Source organism: Mchenga conophoros, linkage group LG20 (genome assembly GCF_057382185.1).
Source record: "Mchenga conophoros isolate Kocher_MC1m ecotype Shallow Benthic linkage group LG20, M_conophoros_male_GT1.1, whole genome shotgun sequence".
Lineage (NCBI taxonomy): Eukaryota > Metazoa > Chordata > Actinopteri > Cichliformes > Cichlidae > Mchenga > Mchenga conophoros.
The window spans coordinates 36,373,855-36,393,635 of record NC_140545.1 but is presented as its reverse complement, the minus strand read 5'-3'; the positions used below and the strand labels follow the sequence as shown (position 1 = coordinate 36,393,635).

Genomic DNA, 19,781 nt, shown 5'->3' with positions numbered 1-19,781 from the left:
ACACAGACCAGGAAAATCACCTTCATGTTTTTCTGTTTTATCCTCAATTACTTTGACACAAAGGCGTCTGCTGTGATGCTCACACCTTTGATTAAGTCTGGCAAGTGTCAGCTTTCTTTTTATAGATATAAAAATATAGATATGTACTGATAAGTGATCAAAGTTATAATATTTCTGACTGTCTGAGGCAAAATTTCCCCGATTCAAATCGAAACGAATCGTGGATCGAATCGATTCTAGAAATCAGTGACGATACCCGGCCCTAGTTCGTACATCACCTTCTTCGGAGCTGGTGATTTAAAAGGTGTAACAGGGAGAGGCGTGAGCTCATCCATTTCCTCTACAGCTAATGTGAGTGTCACCGCAGTAACGGCGTAGTTATGGCGGGTATCCATTAGCATGTACACCACCAACCTGTTCATGTGTCTAACTGTTTTCCCCAAACTCTGGTAATTGGTGATTCTGTTCTCAGACATGTGAAGCTAGAGACACCGGCAAGCATAGTCAAGTGTCTTCCAGGGGCCAGAGCAGGCGACACTGAGGGAAATTTAAAACTGCTGGCTAAGGGTAAACGTAAATACAGTAAAATCATAATTCACGTCGGCAGTAATGACACCCAGTTACAGGTCACTAAATCAAACTCGTTAAATCAACCTCAAGGTTTTAATCAGACAGTGATGATGTGATTACAGTTCTCAGGTTGAATTCAACAAACGTAACAAAAGTTTTGGATTAACTGTTTATAAATATGTGTCATTTTTGTACAGAATTACTCATTTTAGAAGTAAAAAACTGCACTTTAACTTTTTTGTTTGATGTCACATTTACTGTGGTGGTGTACAGAGGTAAAACTACAACAACTGTCATCGTCTAATTTTAATGGATCTGACTGCAGCATCTGAGTCTGAAATTGAATCCTTAGACCTGGATTATTGCAATTATTGTGTTGAATTGTACCTTTTCTTTCATACTGTGTGTGTATAACAGTGCGTGGAATGATCATTGTGCAGTCAGCTGGGTACAGATGTGGAGATAAAGCAATCTGCCCTCAGAGTGACACTCTGGACAACGTCAGGAACAGGTGAGCACTGTTGGAGAACAAACAAACAAAAACCTGTCAACATCTTTAATGAAACTATCAGGAATTAAATGATTACCTGAAAGTAATTTGTTTCAGAATCAGAAATACTTTATTAATTCCAAAGGAAATTATGGGTTACAGCAGACAGCATGCTGGTTGGTGCATGCACACTCATATCTGTCTGATATGAGTGTGCATGCACCAACTGATCTGATTTGTCTCATCCTGACACCTCCCATACGAACGCGAAAGGTAACCTTCCATGTCCTTATGATATGTGCCGGATTGTGGCTTCCAATGGAATGACGCTCCCGGCGGTAACACACGTTCCAGCCGTGTATTCCAGCCCTAACCATAACCACACTTTTAATCGTATTGAATAGTATTTTTTCAAAGCGATTAATGATGAGAAATTAAAGAAATGTACATTTGTAGATTGATTCCAAACGGTTTCCGAATGCATAACATACAGACTGGTTGGGTGGCTTACGCTTTGGGATGAGAACGTGTTGGAAATGATCAGCTGAAAACCAGCTGTTTCCCCTACGGTGGCCCTGAGGGGCAAAACAGACTGCACCTTAAGAAAACATGAGCAGCAGAAAAACACAACGGAAATAGAAAACAAAAACTGGATTGTTTCTGGGGGATATAATGACTTGAAGAACTAGATCCGGATGTGACAAGCTAATACTAAACAGCTGATAGCAAGCATCTATTATATGTGATTAAAATACACATTGAATCGATTTCCCTCACAACAGTAATGAACCCTGTCTGTGAAGGTTCTCAGTCATCCAGGTCATCGTAGTCTAAGGAGCTTGGAAAGAAAAGCGTCTGGACTTCTTTAAGTTGCTTTTCAAGCAACTTAAAAAAGTACACATAGGTGTGCCGTGAGAGATCGTCAGGTGTGCCGTGGGAAATTATTTTATCTTCATTCATTGGTCCAAAAAAAATACAATTTAATAATTATAATAATAAAAGTAATAAAATCATTGTTGAGCATCTGTGCTTTCAATGCAGTGACTGGTAGAGTCATTACTCTTTCATGTCAGTGGGTAGCGCAATATCACCTTGTTAAGTTAAGACATTAGCGTTAGTGATGCGCGCGGTACGTGGCAGCTGCAAGTCGTACAACAAAGATGGATAAATATTTGAAAAGAAAAACTGCGGCCTCCGAACTGGGCCCTGGACAAAATTCTAATCCAGAAGAGCCCTTTACGAGTGGTGGTCAAAAGAAATCAAAAACGGTGAGCTTTACTTTCACTGCACCGACTCTGTTATGTTTGGTGTGTGGAGAAAAATTCTCAAACAGTGCCATGGTCCCAAGCAAGCTTAAACGCCATCTCCACACAAACGTCCCTCACTTCAAAACAAGAACACAGACTATTTTGTTCGCCTGCGTGAACACGCTGAGAAACAGGTAACGTTAATGAGAAAAAACACAAAGGTGTCCAAAAGAGCTCTCAAAGCTAACTACTTAGTGGCTGAACTTATAGCCAAATCCAACAAAACCACACACTGTAGCAGAGACATTAATACTACCTGCCTGCAAAGCCGTTGTGAATAAGATGCTGGGCCCTGGCACGGTTAAAGAAACAGCCAAAGTCCTGCTCTGGTTTTGGAGAAGATTGCTTCAGTGGGAAGTTTGCATTGCAACTTGATGAGTCTACAGACATTAGTGGACATTCCCAACTCTTGGCCAATGAGCGTTTTGTGGATGGAGACTCCATCAGAGAAAACTTTCTACTTTGCAAGGCACTGCCAGAAAAAACAACAGGAGAGGAAATTTTTCAGGTTACATCCAAATATCTTGAACAAGGGCGACTTAAGTGGGAAAACTGCACACGTGTCTGCAGTGACGGAGCAGCAGCCATGGTCGGGCGCACCAAAGGTTTCGTTAGCAGAGTGAAAGCGATACACCCCAATGATATTCTTACTCACTGTTTTCTGCACCATGAGGTGCTCGTTGCCAAGACTTTACCAGCAGACCTAGCTCCTGTGTTGGATGATGTTGTGCGCGTGGTGAACTTTGTCAAGTCAAGACCTCTGAAAAGGCGCATATTTGCATCTCTGTGCGAGGAAATGGGAGCGGAGCATACAGCCTTATTGCTTCACACAGAGGTCCAATGGTCTGTGTATGAGCTGCGAGAAGAGCTAAAAGTGTTTTTGAGTGAGGGGAGGTACAATGATGCAAAGCTGTTTGCAAGTGATGAGTGGTGTCTAAGGCTGGCTTACATGGCAGATATATTTCTGCATTTGAATGAACTGAACACACGAATACAAGGCTGAGATGAACACCTGCTCACAAGCACAGATAAAATAAATGGATTCCGTTCAAAGGTGCATCTCTGGCAACAACATCTGGAAAATGCCAACCTTGACACGTTCCCACTTGCTCAGAAATGGCAAGGCGATATCAAAGCTGCCACACTGTGTGAAATAATAGGTAAACATTTGAAAACGCTTGAGGAGAAGTTGTAAATTTATTTCCCCTCAGTCTCCACTGAATGCCTTGACTGGGTAAGGGACAGGACATTGGAAAGGATATGACTTTGCAGGAGCAGGAGGAACTAACTGAACTGAGACAAGACTGTGGTTTAAAGCTGAGCTTTGCTGATCTATCGTTCCCCACTCTGGCAAACAGAGCCATTTTGACATTGCTCCCATTTTCAAAAACATATCTATGTGAGCAAAGCTTTTTGAGCATGGCTGCTATAAAAACTAGAAACAGAGAGAGATTAAGAGCTATTGAGGAAGAGCTTTGTGTATGCCTTTCTTCAATTCCTGCCAGAATATCATCTTTGTGTTCATCTAGACAGGCCCAGGTTTCACACTGAGTGAGTATAAACAAACTGAGAGACTAACTTGCCATTATATGTACTGTATTAGGCTACAATGTGTCATTTTGGAACATGTTTGGTTACATGTTTGGTTACAACAGTGAAATGTAACTCTGTTTCAAATACTGAACTTCAGCAAACATTCAAGGTGCAACTATTTCATATCACTTTATATCTATTTTATCTCAAAGACGAATATGTGTGACACTGTATATAAGGATGCGTTATCTATGAAAGAGATATTGTTCTTTTAATATACAGTGGAACCCCAACTTACGAAATTAATTCGTTCCCGAGGGTCTTTCGTAAGTCAAAGCACCCATCGCGTGTTTTGAGTGAGGCGATGCTGAACGATAGGCTATAGGCTAATTGCTAACTAGAACAACAATATGTCATTCAAGGGGAACAGCGAAGCGCAATTAGGGTTTGTCACATTTGTCACAAGGCATTGTGGGCATTGTAGGCTCAGCCAATCAGAGCCAGCGGATTTCGTTACATGGGCATTTTGCAATATTTCCGTTCAGCGCCTTCGTAACTTAAATTTTTCGTTAAATGGGGTATTCGTAAGTCGGGGTTCCACTGTATTTGCACCACTACATTTGTCCGAAAGCTTACTTAAATGGGTAAAAAAAGAAAAATCACAAAACTTCATCAGTAGCATGTATCTATATAGTATATACATAGTACATACATGCATAGTATATGCATGTATAGAAATGCATATACTATTATATATTGTACATATATTTATTAGTTTCAGATGTGGCCATTCTTGTATTTTGCTTGTTTACATTATTGTATTTTGCACAACTCTGTTGCTTGTGAAGCTCGCACACAAGAATTTCACTCACATGTGCTGTACCAATGTACCTGCACATGTGATGTGACAATAAAAGTGATTTGATTTGATTTGATTTGGTAAAATAAGCACATTGATATATGAAATATTCCTTTATTGGGTGAGAAAATCAGACCATGTCATAACTGCTTTAAGTCACACAGAATAGATATCAGAGCCTTAAACAGGCTGACGTCTGCTAAATGGGTCAAACTGGGCAGAAAGTCTACAAACACATAACATCCTTATAGAATATGATGTAACACTATAGATCAACTTACTTTTTCTACATAATCCATCATACAAAATGTAATCAAATGGAAAAGTCTCTTTTTAAAACTTGTTTTATTAGTTTTAATCTTTTAACTTCATGCATCAAGCAAAAATTTAATTATATGCAACATTCTCTGACTGGAAGAAATTAGTTTAACATTTAAACCTATTTTCTGCACATTCCAGCACATAAAATAAAATATTTTTTGTGTTTACACTCAGTCTTTCAAATAGATGCAAGTAAAACACAGCAGAAAATAAATAAAGTCAAAGACTCAGCGGTCCTGTTGCTCTATTTTCACCTGAGGTTTACCCTGGTGCAGGTGTGCCGCGGTCAGTGGAAGAATCCGCGAGTTTCTCTGTGAGTTTCCCATTACGTCGTAGCTACTCGGTGCTTGTTGGAAGTTTAGGGGTTTTTTTCGCTGTAAAAAGAAGTTTTCTTCCCGCGCACAGCGGACACTAATGTTTTTGGCACTTTTTATGGAATCAAACTCAAAGTAAGGTCAGTACTTCCACGCTTTAAACGCTGCACGCTCATACTCTCTCTGCACTCGATATGTGATCCATTGTTGATCTGCACACAGCTGTTGTCACGAACGTAGCACTCGCTTACGTCACTGTCATGAGACATTCTCGCAAAAAAATCACGGTTTTAGTAACGCAGTAACGCAGCGTTCCTACGGGAAGTAACGGTAATCTAATTACCGTTTTGGCAATAGTAATCCCTTACTTTACTCGTTACCTGAAAAAAGTAATCAGATTAACGCGTTACAAGTAACGCGTTACTGCCCATCTCTGCTCATCTCTGCTCACGACCACAGTGAGCTTCTCCAAGATGTGATCCAATTTACACTCAGAGGTCTTATTCTGAGTGTTCACGGCAGCCGCAAGCTTCTCCAAGATCTTATCTGTGCTGCAGTCAGTGAGCCCACGTAACTATCACGTAACTATCACGTAACTATCACGTAACTATCACATAACTTTGCCGACAGTCAGCCAAATTTAACGTTTTCATGAACTTTTTTCTTTTTTTCCCTTCTGTGGTGTTTTGTGTGCTTTTGCTGTGTTTTTCTGTTTGCTGGTGTTTTCTTAAGTTGCAGTCCGTTTGACCCCTCAGGGCCACCATATGTTTCTGTCTCCCTGCAGCTGTGATGGAAAAACCAAGTGTGACATAAAGTCAAACATTACTTATGATCCTGGAGTCTGCAAATACCTGGAGACCACCTACACCTGCTTCACACGTAACGACTCTGTTAAACCTGTGATTAGAAATGACTGATGAACCCAATCTGTACATGAATGATTACAGTTTCTATGGGATCTGTGTCTGTTTCAGGCCAAAGTGTAATATGTGGAGGATCTCAGTCAAACCTTCAGTGTGGTGAGAACACAGCTTCTATGTCTTTGTACGTTTGAGCATTCATGTAAAAAAAATATCACCATGGTTACAGTTTGACTCTATGAACTCTTCGTCAGGTGAAAGACAGGTTATAGTCGTCTCCTGGGCGAATTATGGTCGCCGTGACAAAACCACGTGCCCTGATGGACGTTCTGATTCTGAGCTCCAAAATGTTAAATGCTCCTGGTCCGCAAGCATGGAATATTTTACTAAAATGTACGGACGCTGACTCTCTTCCTTCAGCCCTCCATCTTCTCTCACCTTCTGCTGACTCACCTTTTACCTGCATTCACAGGTGTAACTGGCAGAACAGCTGTACTGTTGAAGCACCAAGCTTAGTAGACCCATGTCATGACACCTACGAGTACCTGGAGGTGTTTTTCACTTGTCAGGGTAAGTTACTCAAACAATAAACCTATAAAAATAATCTTTTAGGATCTGTACATTCATATTTGTTTGAATGAAAATTATAATTGTTCCTCATTTTTGAAAGATTAACCTTTATGTGCTGAAAAGACTGAAATCATGCCAAAACATTGTCAGTTTTTTGCAGACCCTAAAAGATTGAAATCAGTTTATATATTTATGAAAATTATCTCAAGAATATGTCAGCAACATCCCTTAGTTATGCTGGCAGCATCCAAGATGGCACCAGTGTGCACGGCGAGACGTCTCTTTGGGTTGTGTCTGCTGGTTGTTACCTTTCTTTTTCTATGTTGCCCTGATGGTTCTGCTTTACTTGTCTATGATCGCCAAACTCTTCTGAACCGTCGGCCACTAAAACACTGAATGCTTGATTTGGAAAGTGAGCCACAAAGTCTTCCTCCACTTTTGACGGACATACCTGACTGCCTACATCACTCACCATTTGCCCTGCCTCGCAGGAAGCGCTCTAGAAGACAGGGAAAGCGAGGTGGCATCCTTTTACGCTTCAAGGCTTACCTGAAATCACATGGAGTAAAGAAACCTCGTACTCTTACAGGTGTGCTACCATCTTTTCAAGCCCTCTGGGACCAGTCCAGTTACAGATTCAGCTGCCATCGCTGGATCCGGCCTGTTGGACTTCCTGCTCCCTCTGACCTGCCAGCGAAGCCTTTACCTGTCTGGCGATGGGTGTGGACCTACAGAGGTGGCATGAATCTCAGTAACCTTCGTCCGCTGGGAAGTGCTCCTGTTAGGAACGATCACTCTTCGGATGGGCACCAGGTCACTGTGGACTTTCATCCTAAATCCCTCGATTGTTCATTTTTCAGCTCTCCTCGGGCCAATGTTGCTCCACTAAGGACTAAACGCACCAAATCTACACGTCAACCTTGGCTTAATGATGCCACCTGTGCTCTCAGATGCGAATGTCGAGGTGCAGAGAGAAACTGGATAAAAAACAAGCTCCAGGTGTCTTTGCGCATCCTGCGTGACTGCTTAACAAACTAGAAAATGCATTTTCTAAAGAAACTGCAATGTGAATGCTGATAGCTGAATGTTTTGAGCTGAAATGACATAATTGTTGAATGTTAAGTTAAAAATGTTGAATGAGCTGAAATAGGCTGAAGGCTAAAGTGTAAAACTGTTTAAATCTAAAGTTCACACAGAAAAAGTTTCAAAGTTGGAAAGTAGCTGAACATCCTTAAAATGTACAAAAGCTGAGTAATGACTAAAGAAAATTTAGAATCACAAAACATCTGAATGAATATTAAAAGTTTATATTCTTTTAATCATCAAAATCGCTGAAATGTGGGAGAATCCACGACAGAAAGGTAAATGCTTTAAGTTTTAATCATCCAGTCAAAAAAGATGATTCTAAAAGTCATCAACTAACTCCAAACGCCCAGATCTGAACCACCTGTCTGCTGAAGAGAAATCCACCAATCGAACGGAAGCCTGAATTTCATGGGCCAATCAAAACGCTTTTAAATCTGCCTTGATGCACGTGTTAAAAAACTGCTTCTAAATCCAAGACCCTAACTCCTATCAAAATCATGTTCAAACCTTGAGGATCCGAAGGACTTGTTCTACACAACAGTGTGTTCTTTATGTTCTAGACTGTCCCATTTCACAGCCGTTTACTTCCGGCCTACCCGACCTTCTGAGGACCCGGCCCACGTAGACCGCTAAGGCTGGGTCTTCAGGAGGATGCAGCCCATGAATTTGGACACGACCACGGACATTTGTATCACAGACATTAAGGACACTGGGATTTCAGATCACTTCCCGGTTTTGTTTAATACTGTAGTGAGCAATGTGGAATTGAACAGTGATGGTCCTGTGCGGCAAACATGCACGATTAACTCCCAGTCAATTGCTCACTTCACTGATGCTTTCCTTGACTCTCCCCTCTCTGATGCTAACTGTAATGGGGTTTTATCAGCGGATGAGCTTGCTAAACTATTTTATACTACATGCGCTGACATTCTTAACTCTGTTGCACCTCTGAGGATTAAACGTGCCAAATCCTCACGCCAACCCTGGCTAAATGATGCTACTCGTGCCCTTAGGCGTGAATGTTGTTGCGCTGAGAGAAAATGGAGGAAAGACAAACTCCACGTCTCTCTGGATATCCTCCATAATTCTTTATCTAAGTATCAAAAGTCTGTTAAAGTATTCTTAAAGTATTTCTCTGATAAAATCTCAGCTCTAAGGGCTTCTCATCCATCTCATTCATCGTCAGTTTTAGACCCAGTTCCAGCCTCTGAATGCTTGACTGTCTTTCAACAGTTTGAGCCAGTGTCTTATTCTGCTTTAAAAGATATAATTGATCATCTCAAAATCTCTGGTTCCCCGCATGATATTCTTCCTTCTCGTTTCTTTAAGGAAGCTTTACATGTCATTGGTCCTTGTATCTTACTTCTGCTGAATGCATCATTGTCATCAGGTTGTGTACCGTCTGTCTTTAAGCATGCTGTTGTGCAACCTACTATGAAAAAGTGTCTGTGAAGGTTCTCAGGCATCCAGGTCATCGTAGTCAAAGGAGTTTGCAAAGAAAAGCGTCTGGACTTCTTTAAGTTGCTTGAAGACGTTTCACCTCTCATCCGAGAAGCTTCTTCAGTTCTAAGGTCAAATGGTGGAGAGTCCCAGATATAAACCTAGTGGGAGTATCCCCCCACAGAGGGACAAAAGGACCCCCTGATGATCCTCTAATCGCCTGAGCCAAGGTGTGAAACTGGGACCCACACCCAGTTTCACACCTTGGCTCAGGCGATTAGAGGATTCAAGCAACTTAAAGAAGTCCAGACGCTTTTCTCTGCAAGCTCCTTTGACTACTATGAAAAAGAAAAATCTTTACCCTAATGGTCTCAGTAACTACAGGCCGATCTCCAAACTCCCTTTATTTCCAAAATATTGGAAAAGGTAGTTCTAAAACAACTTCAGGCCTTTTTAGATGCAAATGGTATTAACAGAAAGTTTCAGTCTGGTTTGAAACCTCGCCACAGCACAGAGACAGCCTTAGAGTTTTTAATGATCTTCTTTTAACCGTTGACTCTGGCTATTCCGTGGTTTCCGCTGCTTTGACACGGTTAACCACAACATTCTTCTATCAAGAGTGGAACATGTTGTTGGTCTCAAAGGTACGGTTTTATCCTGGTTTAAATCCTACCTCTCAGAGAGGTCGTTCTCTGTTGCTATGGGGCAACACTCCTCGGCCTCTGCCCCTATTTACTGTGGTGTGCCTCAAGGGTCCATGCTCGGTCCTGCTCTTTTCTTTGTACATGTTGCCGTTTGGATTAATTTTTAAAAAATATAGCATCTCCTTTCACTGTTATGCTGATGATATCCAGATTTATTCACCTTTGACATCTGATGTGTCTGCTTCTTTGCAAACTCTGTTAAACTGTCTGCATGAAGTTAAAATTTGGTTACCACATAATTTTCTTACACTGAACGAGAATAAGACTGAAATCATAGTTTTTGATAGTCACACTCCGCCAGACCAGTTAGCTGATGCCTTAGGCCATGGGTGTCAAACTCAAATACACAGTGGGCCAAAATTCAAAACTGGAACAAAGTCGCGGGCTAACATTAATATTTATTGAAAAAAAAAACTTCCTCCAGATATAAGAATGAATCTTTTCTTATGGACTCAAGTTTTGCTGGAAAACTGAATATGGAACAAGCAAAGCTTAATACTAAACAATATATATATTAGCTGTATAATACCAGTAGGCCAGCTCTAATAGTAATTTGGTATGGCTTCGCGGGCCAAATGTAATTAGGCTGAGGGCCAAATTTGGCCCGCGGGCCAGAGTTTGACACCTATGCCTTAGGCCCTCTCGCCAGCCTCTCGCTCACTGTAAGGAACCTTGGAATGTAAATAAATTTTGATTTGATTTGCGCCTCTCTTCTGCTGCTTTAAATAAACAGAAAAGTGACCCCAAAACAAATGCTTCCCAAGAGAAAACTACAAGTCATATTGACAAAATTCTTTCACTGCGAGCGCCAGCAATGTCCAGTCTACCGAATTCTCACTTTTCATGGCTGTGGAGTTTATTAAATAGACATGTGACAGTGTAAAGACAGCCTGTACTTCTGAAACTCTGAAACTTAAACTGGAACTGAAGAAAAAGTATAATAGATATTGAAAAGATAAATACAAGTTGAATAGTTCAGTGTCTTGGCTTCGTTTTAAAGTTTGGTCACTCTAGGTCAGTGGTTCCCAATCTTTTCTTGCTAGGCCCCCCTTTGTTTTACATGAACCCCCCCGCACAAAAAAATTCTCCAACCACACACACATATTTTGTTATCAAACTCCATTGCGGTTTAATTCACACCTCAAACATTTAGTAAACAATTAAACAAATAAAAGTAAACTGCAATAAATTACAGGTAGTAATTTTACGCTGCGTCCACACCTACACGCAGCTGTTTCTATGCGCTTGGGCCTTTCGTCCACACATAAATAACATTATTGTTTACATGAGGTTCATTTCTACAATGGCTGATAGCAGAAACGGCCCTAACCAATCTGGCGCCCTAGGCAAGATTTTAGGTGGCGCCTCCCTACATCAGCAGTGTAGTGTAATGTTGTAACAAATAATATTTCTATTAAATAAGCTTTACTTTGCATTTTAATTAACGTGGGATTATTTTTTGTATTTAGAAATAATAGTACCAACTTTTTTTCTTTTTTTTTTTCAACATTTGTGGCACTGGCGTGGCGCCCCCTGATGGACGGCGCCCTTAGCATTTGCCTATACGGCCTATGCCACGGGCCAGCCCTGGCTGATAGAGACGAAATACTGTTAATCTGACTATCTTCAGGTTTTACATGCTTACATACACACACGCAGTAACTGTCCCTTCATTTACAAAGGCAGGTGTCACAGTGTGATTATTTTACATGTAGCTGTTTTTTTCCTGTGTAATAATATTCAACATTGCTATCAATTAATTTTTTTCAAAAAATGCCTCTCTGTGCATAACGGTGTTCAAAAACATAAACAGCTGTGGGATCCTGTTTGTCTGTGATTTGAACCGAGGGAACAAATCGTGGCAGGATCAGCCTGATGTTATTTGTATCCCGCTGTAACTTTACTGTATAAAGAGCAAACATCTCCAACATGTCAGGAGCAGTTAGTCATTACAACAAGTGTTTGAACTAAAGATCAAGAATGTGGGATCCTGTTTGTCCGTGATTTGAAGAGCCCAGCGCTGCTCCCGGCGCAGGGAAAACCAGTTCTGCAGCGGAGACCTACCTCAGCACCTGTGCAGGTGAAGCCAAAGGGAAGATTTGCTTCACCATATTTTCTAGTCTTTGGCTTGGAAGGAAGTTGGTTTGGAAACATATTCAGCGATGCTTCATCTCCTGCTTTGCATTTGTGCGGGAGCCCCGTCAAAAACCTGTCCACGATGCTAGCAGTGTCCAAGCGTTCTTTTATTGTTTTTCTTTTCATACTGCGCCCCCTTCAACATTTTTAACTTAACAGCTTCATTTCAACTCAAAACATTCAACTATCAGCATCCAAGCTGCAGTTTCTTCAGAAAATGCATTTTCTAGTTTTAATTCTGTTATTAACCCCTGTGCCACTGTTACTATGCAGGCTTCCTTTCCACTTTGTGAAAACTGAATCGCTTCATTAAAAAATCTCAACCTTATGAACTCTGCATTCACAGGCAGTGTTAGAGTTCAGTATGAGTACAATCAGGCCTGTTTTATGTTTTTATATTTAATTCATTGTCTTCTTATTTATCTTTATTTGTTTCTCTACAGTTTTTTCTTGTTTTTAACTGATTGTGAAGCACTTTGGTCAACTCTGTTGTTCTTAAATGTGCCATACAAATAAATTTTGAATTTGAATTTTTTTTTCATAAGCTTATCAAGTAAGCTAATGAAAATGACATCGTAAATAAAAAATGTCTCTGTTTTATTCGCTGATGTTTCCTGAACATCGACAGAATGTGGAGAACAGAACATCTGTTGTGTTTACCAACTGAAGATAAGGCAGAGATACCGCTTTATACCACAAGATGGTGCAGTAAATCAGTGTAACAGTTCTTTAATAACAATCTGAAGTTGAGAGATGAACACATTTTGCAATAAAAGTACATTAAAAGGGGAGAGTTTATAAAGTCCTCTGACCAAATTAAAGACACATACAAGTAAAAATCAAACAGACAGAATTAGGGCTGTTCGATATAACGATATATATCGGATGACGATGTAAAAACGTCGATCGTTTCATTTTACGCTGTCGTTTGTTTCCTGGTTACGGTTTACGGCAATATTTGTTCATGGTTTGATGGTCACTGTAGTGGCTATATTCATTTCTTAAAGTTCTCTCTTTCTCTTATATTTAATATAACCACACTACGGACGGACAAGCGTCTGTTTTTATGCGTTGTCGTTAGCAACAACGACGGTAACAGCATCGCGTGTCCGCTTGTTCCACATAAACCTTTCACAATAAAGCTCAAGATCCTGTTGAGACTTTTCAAAATAAACTGAATCACGTGAAAGATGCACATTATTTATGGATGAGAATTAAAAAAGAGTTGTGTAAAAATATGTTTCATATTTTAGATTCTTGGTAACAGCCACCCTTTGCTTTGATTTCTGCTTTGCACACTCTTGGCCTTGTCTCCATGAGCTCCATGAGGTCGTCTCCTGAAATGGTTTTCCAACAGTCTTGAAGGAGTTCCCAGAGATGCTGAGCGCTTGTTGGTCCTTTGCCTTCACTCTGCGGTGTGCAAAGCAAAAATGTGCTTGTATTTGCTAATTAAATGTGAAAACATTGAAGCATTCCTACAAAGTCCTATATTTGAGCGCACACTAATAAAATTCCTTCTGTAACCATCACTGCAAACAGCCAGCTGATCTACACAGCAACAGGGATCCTTGAATATCAGATGAACACGAGAACAGAAGCCTCAGTGGAGACGAAAACTAGAGGCAGAAAGGAGGGAAGTTACCCAACTATCAGAACTGCAGAGAAGTGTGATGGGACGCCTAACAAGTACAACAAGCTGTACAAACCTGAGGCCTTAGAAAGACCCAGGCAGTGTCGTACTGATGTAGTTAGTCAGTTACATAATTAACCAGCCGTTAATATGAAAGTCATTGTTCAAGCTCAGCTTCTTCTAACATGAGATGATCGACTGCTTTGCTTTGGCGTGTACTCAACTGACAGTTTATTAGGAACACATGAAAAATAATGAAACAGATGTCTGTTATGAAATTCTTCATCTTCTGTTCTGAAGTTTATGGGGAGAAATTACTTTCTTTTGAGGAACCATTAATCTGTTCACCGACCTTTTAACTTTGCAATCATTTTGAAGATGCTTCCTGCCCATCTGGTTGGACTTGGTTTGGAGGTCGCTGTTTCATCGTTAACAGCAGCTTGAAGACCTGGACTGATGCTGAGGTACATCAGGAAATAACAGCAGCTGTTGCTGCATCACTGATGACATAAAGACTTTCTGTCTTTGACTGATTTTAAATGCATTCTCACACTTTTCATCTTCTGTGCACCTCATCTTCCTCCTCAGAGTTCCTGTCAGACACTCGGTGGAAATCTGGCCTCATTCCACAGCACAGCTGAGTACACCTTCATCAGAGAGCTCACTCGCACAGCAGCAGGGTCGTATCCGACAGCTTGGGTTGGAGGCAACGACAGAGAGACTGTAAGTGTTTCACAGATAAAGAGGATGAGCTGCAGCTGTTTCTGATATTTCATATGTTTCTCTTCATATTCATCAGTTTGATTCAAATTTTATAATTTTGTCAAATCCAGGTCTGTGTTTTGTATATAAGACTTAGTCGTGTTCTTCTTTGTGTTAACTGAGATTTGTCTTTGAGCTACTAGTGAGTATCTGCTGGCAGCAGACATGAAGTGTAGAGGTCTCTTGTCTGCACTCTCAGCATAAATGCACCAAAGTACATCAGAACAAAGTAAACCTCTAATTTTATTTCTGTGAGGGTTCTCAGTCATCCCGGTCATCGTAGTCTAAGGAGCTTGGAAAGAAAAGTGTTTGGACTTCTTTAAGTTGCTTTCTTTCAAGCATTTAAGCAACTTAAATGCTTTTCTTTCCAAGCTCCCTAGACCTCAAACTTTATTCTTTCAGGAAACTATGTGGATGTGGAGTGATGGTTCCCAGTTTGACTTCCCAAACTGGGCCAAAGGAGAGCCAAATGATTATAAAGGAAGAGAAGATTGTATGACGATAAACAATGGAGGTACAAACTGAATCTGGGTTCATTTTTGAAATCCATTTTTATTTTAATTCAAATTAAAATCATGTAATCTTAGGTCTTTAACAGAACTGTTTTTTTCTTTTACATTAGAAAAGAAGAAAACATTTACTGCACAGACCTCTGATTTTATTTCTATTCTTCTTTATTTTGAACCGTTTTTACAGGACAGGATTATGTCAACGATGCATGGTGTAACACCAACACACCTTTTGTTTGTGTCAGAGATCCGTAACTGCTTCTTCGTGTGCTGACAGATCTGAATTGATGATGTCACTTCCATCACTGCTGGTGGATGTATTGACAAATATGGTTTCATATAACATGTCAAAGAGATTGACATCCCCCAGCTTATCTCCATCCAAGAGTGAAATAACGGACAACTATCCAGCCTTTTCATGGTTAAAGTAACACAGAGTGCTATAACAATATATCTCTATGCGATTCTGCTAATAGTTCATTATATATAAACTTCTAATCAAATATGAGTATAATCAATATAATATATGAGAAATGAAACTTCCGTAATGCTTGAACTTTGCCCTGGTTTGTGCTGCAGGGGCTGATCTAGAGAAATTTACTTAAGAAGGCAAAATCAAAGCCATTTCTTTTCACATATCCATCTGCATTCTGTAATATCTATTAAATATGTTTAAAATACATAAAATGGAGTAAGTATGAATTTATTTTATATAAGCATACTCTTTAAATTTCTTATTTAACCCTATCTAACCCTATTTATCCCACATAATTAAATATTACAGTCAAATAAAACATTTTTCATGTGCTGTACAGCCTGTAAAATGAATAATTATGTGCCTTAAGTATAAAATCTAGGAAGCTACATACTAGCAACGTACAGTCTGCATTGTCATGAACACATTTTTCACCAAAAATTTAAACCTTACTTTTCATGATTTATTGGTAGAACTGGCTGTTTTTCACTACTTTGATTCCACCTGTATATGGTAAAATGGTAAATGGCCTGTATTAGTATGTATAGTGCTTTACTTAGTCCCTATGGACCCCAAACTGCTTTACACTACATTCACTCATTCACACACTGGTGATGGCAGCTACATTGTAGCCACAGCCACCCTGGGGCGCACTGACAGAGGCGAGGCTGCCGGACACTGGCTCCACCGGGCCCTCTGACCACCACCAGTAGGCAACGGGTGGTGGTCAGAGGTCAGCTCCATACATTGCGCCAAAAAACACAACAACACACTTTCTCGACACTGGGTGTGAGTGGAGCCCTCTAGTGGTCCACCACAATATGTCAGTGTACAGGAACATTCAGACGGATTATTGTAATTCAAGACTGTGGAAACAAATGTTTGCATGTTTGTTTGTTTTTTCAAGTACAAGTGGATTATTTTCAACTCCACAAGGACACATGTACAGCCTGACTACCAGCTAGTGCTTCCACGGTAACATCAGGAAATGATCAGACAGCAGAGGGTTTTCAGGAAACACTGTTAAATGTTCAGTTTCTATGCCATATGTTAAAACAAGATCTAGAGTGTGATTAAAGTGGTGGGTGGGTTCTTTTACATTTTGAGAGAAACTAATTGAGTCTAATAACAGATTAAATGCCATGTTGAGGCTGTCATTTTTAGCATCTACATGGATGTTAAAATCACCCACAATAATTATTTTATCTGAGCTCAGAACTAAATCAGATAAAAAGTCTGAGAAATCAGACAGAAACTCTGTGTAAGGCCCAGGTGGACGATAGATGATAACAAGTAAGACTGGTTTCTGAGTTTCACAGCTGGGGTGGACGAGGCTAAGCATCAGGCTTTCAAATGAATTAAAAGTCTGTCTGGGTCTTTGGTTGATTAATAGGCTGGTGTGAAAAATTGCTGCCACACCTCCCCCTCGGCCTGTGCTTCGAGGTTTCTGGTAGTTAGAATGACTCGGGGGTGTTGATTCATTTAAACTAACATAATCATCCTGCTGCAACCAGGTTTCTGTAAGGCAGAGTAAATCAATTTGTTGATCAATTATTAAGTCATGTACTAACAGAGACTTGGAGGAGAGAGACCTAATATTTAATAATCCACATTTCACTGTTTTACTCTTTGGTTCAGATGTGGATACTTTATTGTTCTTTCTTTGTAGTTGTTTATGTTTAAGTTGTTTGTTGCTGGTTTTTAGTTTGTTTTTTGTCTGTTTGGGAGCTGACACAGTCTCTATGGAGATGGGTTTTTGGGGGGGTAGCAGGAGGAGAGAAGCTGCAGAGAGGCGTGTAAGACTGCAACTCTGCTTCCTGGTCCCAACTCTGGATAGTCATATTTTGGGGGGTTTAATAAATTTGTCCATATTTCTAGAAATGAGAGCTGCTCCATCCAAAGTGGGATGATGCCGTCTCTCCTAACAACACCAGGTTCCCTCCAGAAGGTTTGCCAATTATCTATGAAGCCCACATTGTTTCTGGGACACCACTCAGACAGCCAGCAATTTAAGGAGAACATGCGGCTAAACATGTCACTCCTGGTCTGATTTAATTTCAGTCTGGATTTAAAACCAGATTGAAACCTTTCAGAGATCTCGTTAAGATCAAGTTGGGCCTGCAACTGTAAATAGGCAGCTTTCTCCAGAACTTTGGAACGAAAGGGAAGCTTTGAGATTTCTTGTAATTGGACAGAACAGTTGGGTCCAGATTGTGTTTTTTAAGAAGAGGCTGAACTATAGCTTGTTTAAAACATGATGGGACACAGCCTGTAGCAAGCAAGTGTTAATTAATCTCAGGATAAAAAGCCCGACAGTATTAAAAGTATTTTTAAGCAGACTTGGGGGAAGACAGCCTGATGGGCAGTCTTGGACAGCATCACTGACAGCTGGGGAAGCTTGTGACCTGAAATGTTAATAATTAGTTAAAAATACATGCTGTGGAAGAGTTCGGGTCTTAGGAGGTTAAATCACATTTTAATAACTAAATATTATGATAAGCTAATAAAAGATGATGCTCAAGATCTTTTTTCATAAATGTGATTTCAATCATTTAGGATCTGCAAAAAAACTCATTTCAACTTTGTGTCTGAGGATTTCAGTGTTTTCAGCAGAGACAGGTTAAACTTTCAAAAATGATGAACGATTATCATTTCTATTTACTTCAAAAATTAATCTGAATGTACACACCCTAAAATATTATTTTTATAACTTTATTGTTTGAGTTACTTACCCTGACAAGTGTAAAACACCTCCAGGTGTTTTACACTTGTAGGTGCCGCCACAGGTGTTTCCAAACACTGTGTTTGATGCTCCAACAGTACAGTTGTTCTGCCTGTTACACCTGTGAATGCAGGTCAAAGGTGAGTCAGCAGAGGACTGAAGTACGCCGTGTCATCTGAGAGAAGATGGAAAGAGAGTCAGCATCTGTACCTGTTAGTTACATATTCTGTACTATTGGGACTCGAACAGAGAACATTTTTGCCGTGATCAGGATTTCCATCAGGGCACGTGGTGTTGTCACGGCGACCATAATTCGCCCAGGAGACGACTATAACCTGTCCTTCACCTGAGGAAGAGTTCATGAACTGTAACCATGTTTGTAGTTCTATCAAATGAATCCACTAAAGTTACAATAAATGAGAAAAATAAATCTGACCACACTGAAGGTTCGCCTGAGATCCTTCACATGTTACATTGTGGACTGACAAAGAAACGCATCACATTAGAAACTGTAATGATTCATGTACAGATGTGACTGATTGTTAGCTGATAATCACAGATGTAACAGACTTGCAGGGACGCAGGTGAAGGTCGTGTCCAGGTAGGTGCAGACGCCGGGATCAGAAGCACTGATGATGTTCATATTTATGTCACACACTTTTCTTCCATCACAGCTGCAGGGACACAGAAAGCAGCTCGTTTTCAGCTTTATTAAAGTGTTTCAGAGCTGCTGCTGTTTTTATTCAAACAGTCATTTGTTATTGAAGATCTTAAACTACCTGTTCTTCAATTCAATTCAATTCAATTCAATTTTATTTATGTAGCGCCAAAGCACAATAAAAGTCGCCTCAAGGCGCTTCATAGATACAGAGAAAACCCAACAATCATATGACCTCCTGTAACAGCCGTTATGGTGTGGTGTCCCTTTAAGACACCCAAGTCGAGGGTTTATGGTGTCATCAGTGTGTGCCACTGCTCTCGCTCTCTCTCTCGCTCTGGGATTATGAGGACACGTGCCTTCACGCTCGTGCTTAACGAGGGACGGACTTATGTTTTCTTTTCCAGACCCTTTTTTTTGTTTTGTTTGCAACGCTTGGGTTGTATGAACGCTGGGCATTTTGTTGTTGAGCCGCAGCCGTTCAGCCGGGCTTTTATATGGTTGCTGAAGAATGCGTATTAAAGAACCACCGTGGATTACTGATACCAGTGTGGGTGTGTATCCTTCCGCCTAGCCTGCTAGGTGTTTTGCCGCCTCTTCTCAACCACACAACACAACCCAACGTTACAAAATGGCGCCCGAACATCTTCTCTTGGACCTCAGTATGCAGTATCTTCGAGCAGCGGATGATTGATACACTGAAAGGTACATAGCGGCAAAGTAGAGCTAGTAGTAGCCTGCCATACTTCGCGGAGACAGACCAGGCTGGCCTCGACGCGGACGTCCGATTCGCCGGATCACGGAAGTGTGTTTCTACGGCAACGAGTGGAGCCGC

The 19,781-nt window shown here is 40.5% G+C and overlaps 2 protein-coding genes across 2 annotated transcripts in view; one reads left to right on the top strand and one right to left on the bottom strand.

Moving 5' to 3' along the window:
• The first annotated feature begins 995 nt into the window (after nt 1–995).
• On the top strand, nt 996–15,497 carry LOC146551356 (L-rhamnose-binding lectin SML-like). The gene is made up of 9 exons (XM_085260593.1): nt 996–1,081; nt 6,179–6,273; nt 6,369–6,413; nt 6,509–6,647; nt 6,727–6,824; nt 14,199–14,284; nt 14,409–14,543; nt 14,985–15,096; nt 15,279–15,497. The coding sequence occupies exons 1-9, from the start codon at nt 996–998 to the stop codon at nt 15,344–15,346; spliced, it is 864 nt and encodes a 287-aa protein (XP_085116719.1). The 3' UTR covers nt 15,347–15,497.
• A 2,797-nt stretch (nt 15,498–18,294) lies between these two features.
• The window catches only part of LOC146551355 (rhamnose-binding lectin-like), a 28,577-nt gene continuing 27,090 nt past the window's right edge, over nt 18,295–19,781 (bottom strand). The window contains exons 12-14 of the mRNA XM_085261028.1: nt 18,725–18,769; nt 18,499–18,634; nt 18,295–18,409 (exon numbers count right to left, since the gene is read on the bottom strand). Coding sequence (XP_085117154.1) covers nt 18,295–18,409; nt 18,499–18,634; nt 18,725–18,769 — 296 coding nt within the window. The remainder of the gene's footprint in view (nt 18,410–18,498; nt 18,635–18,724; nt 18,770–19,781) is intronic.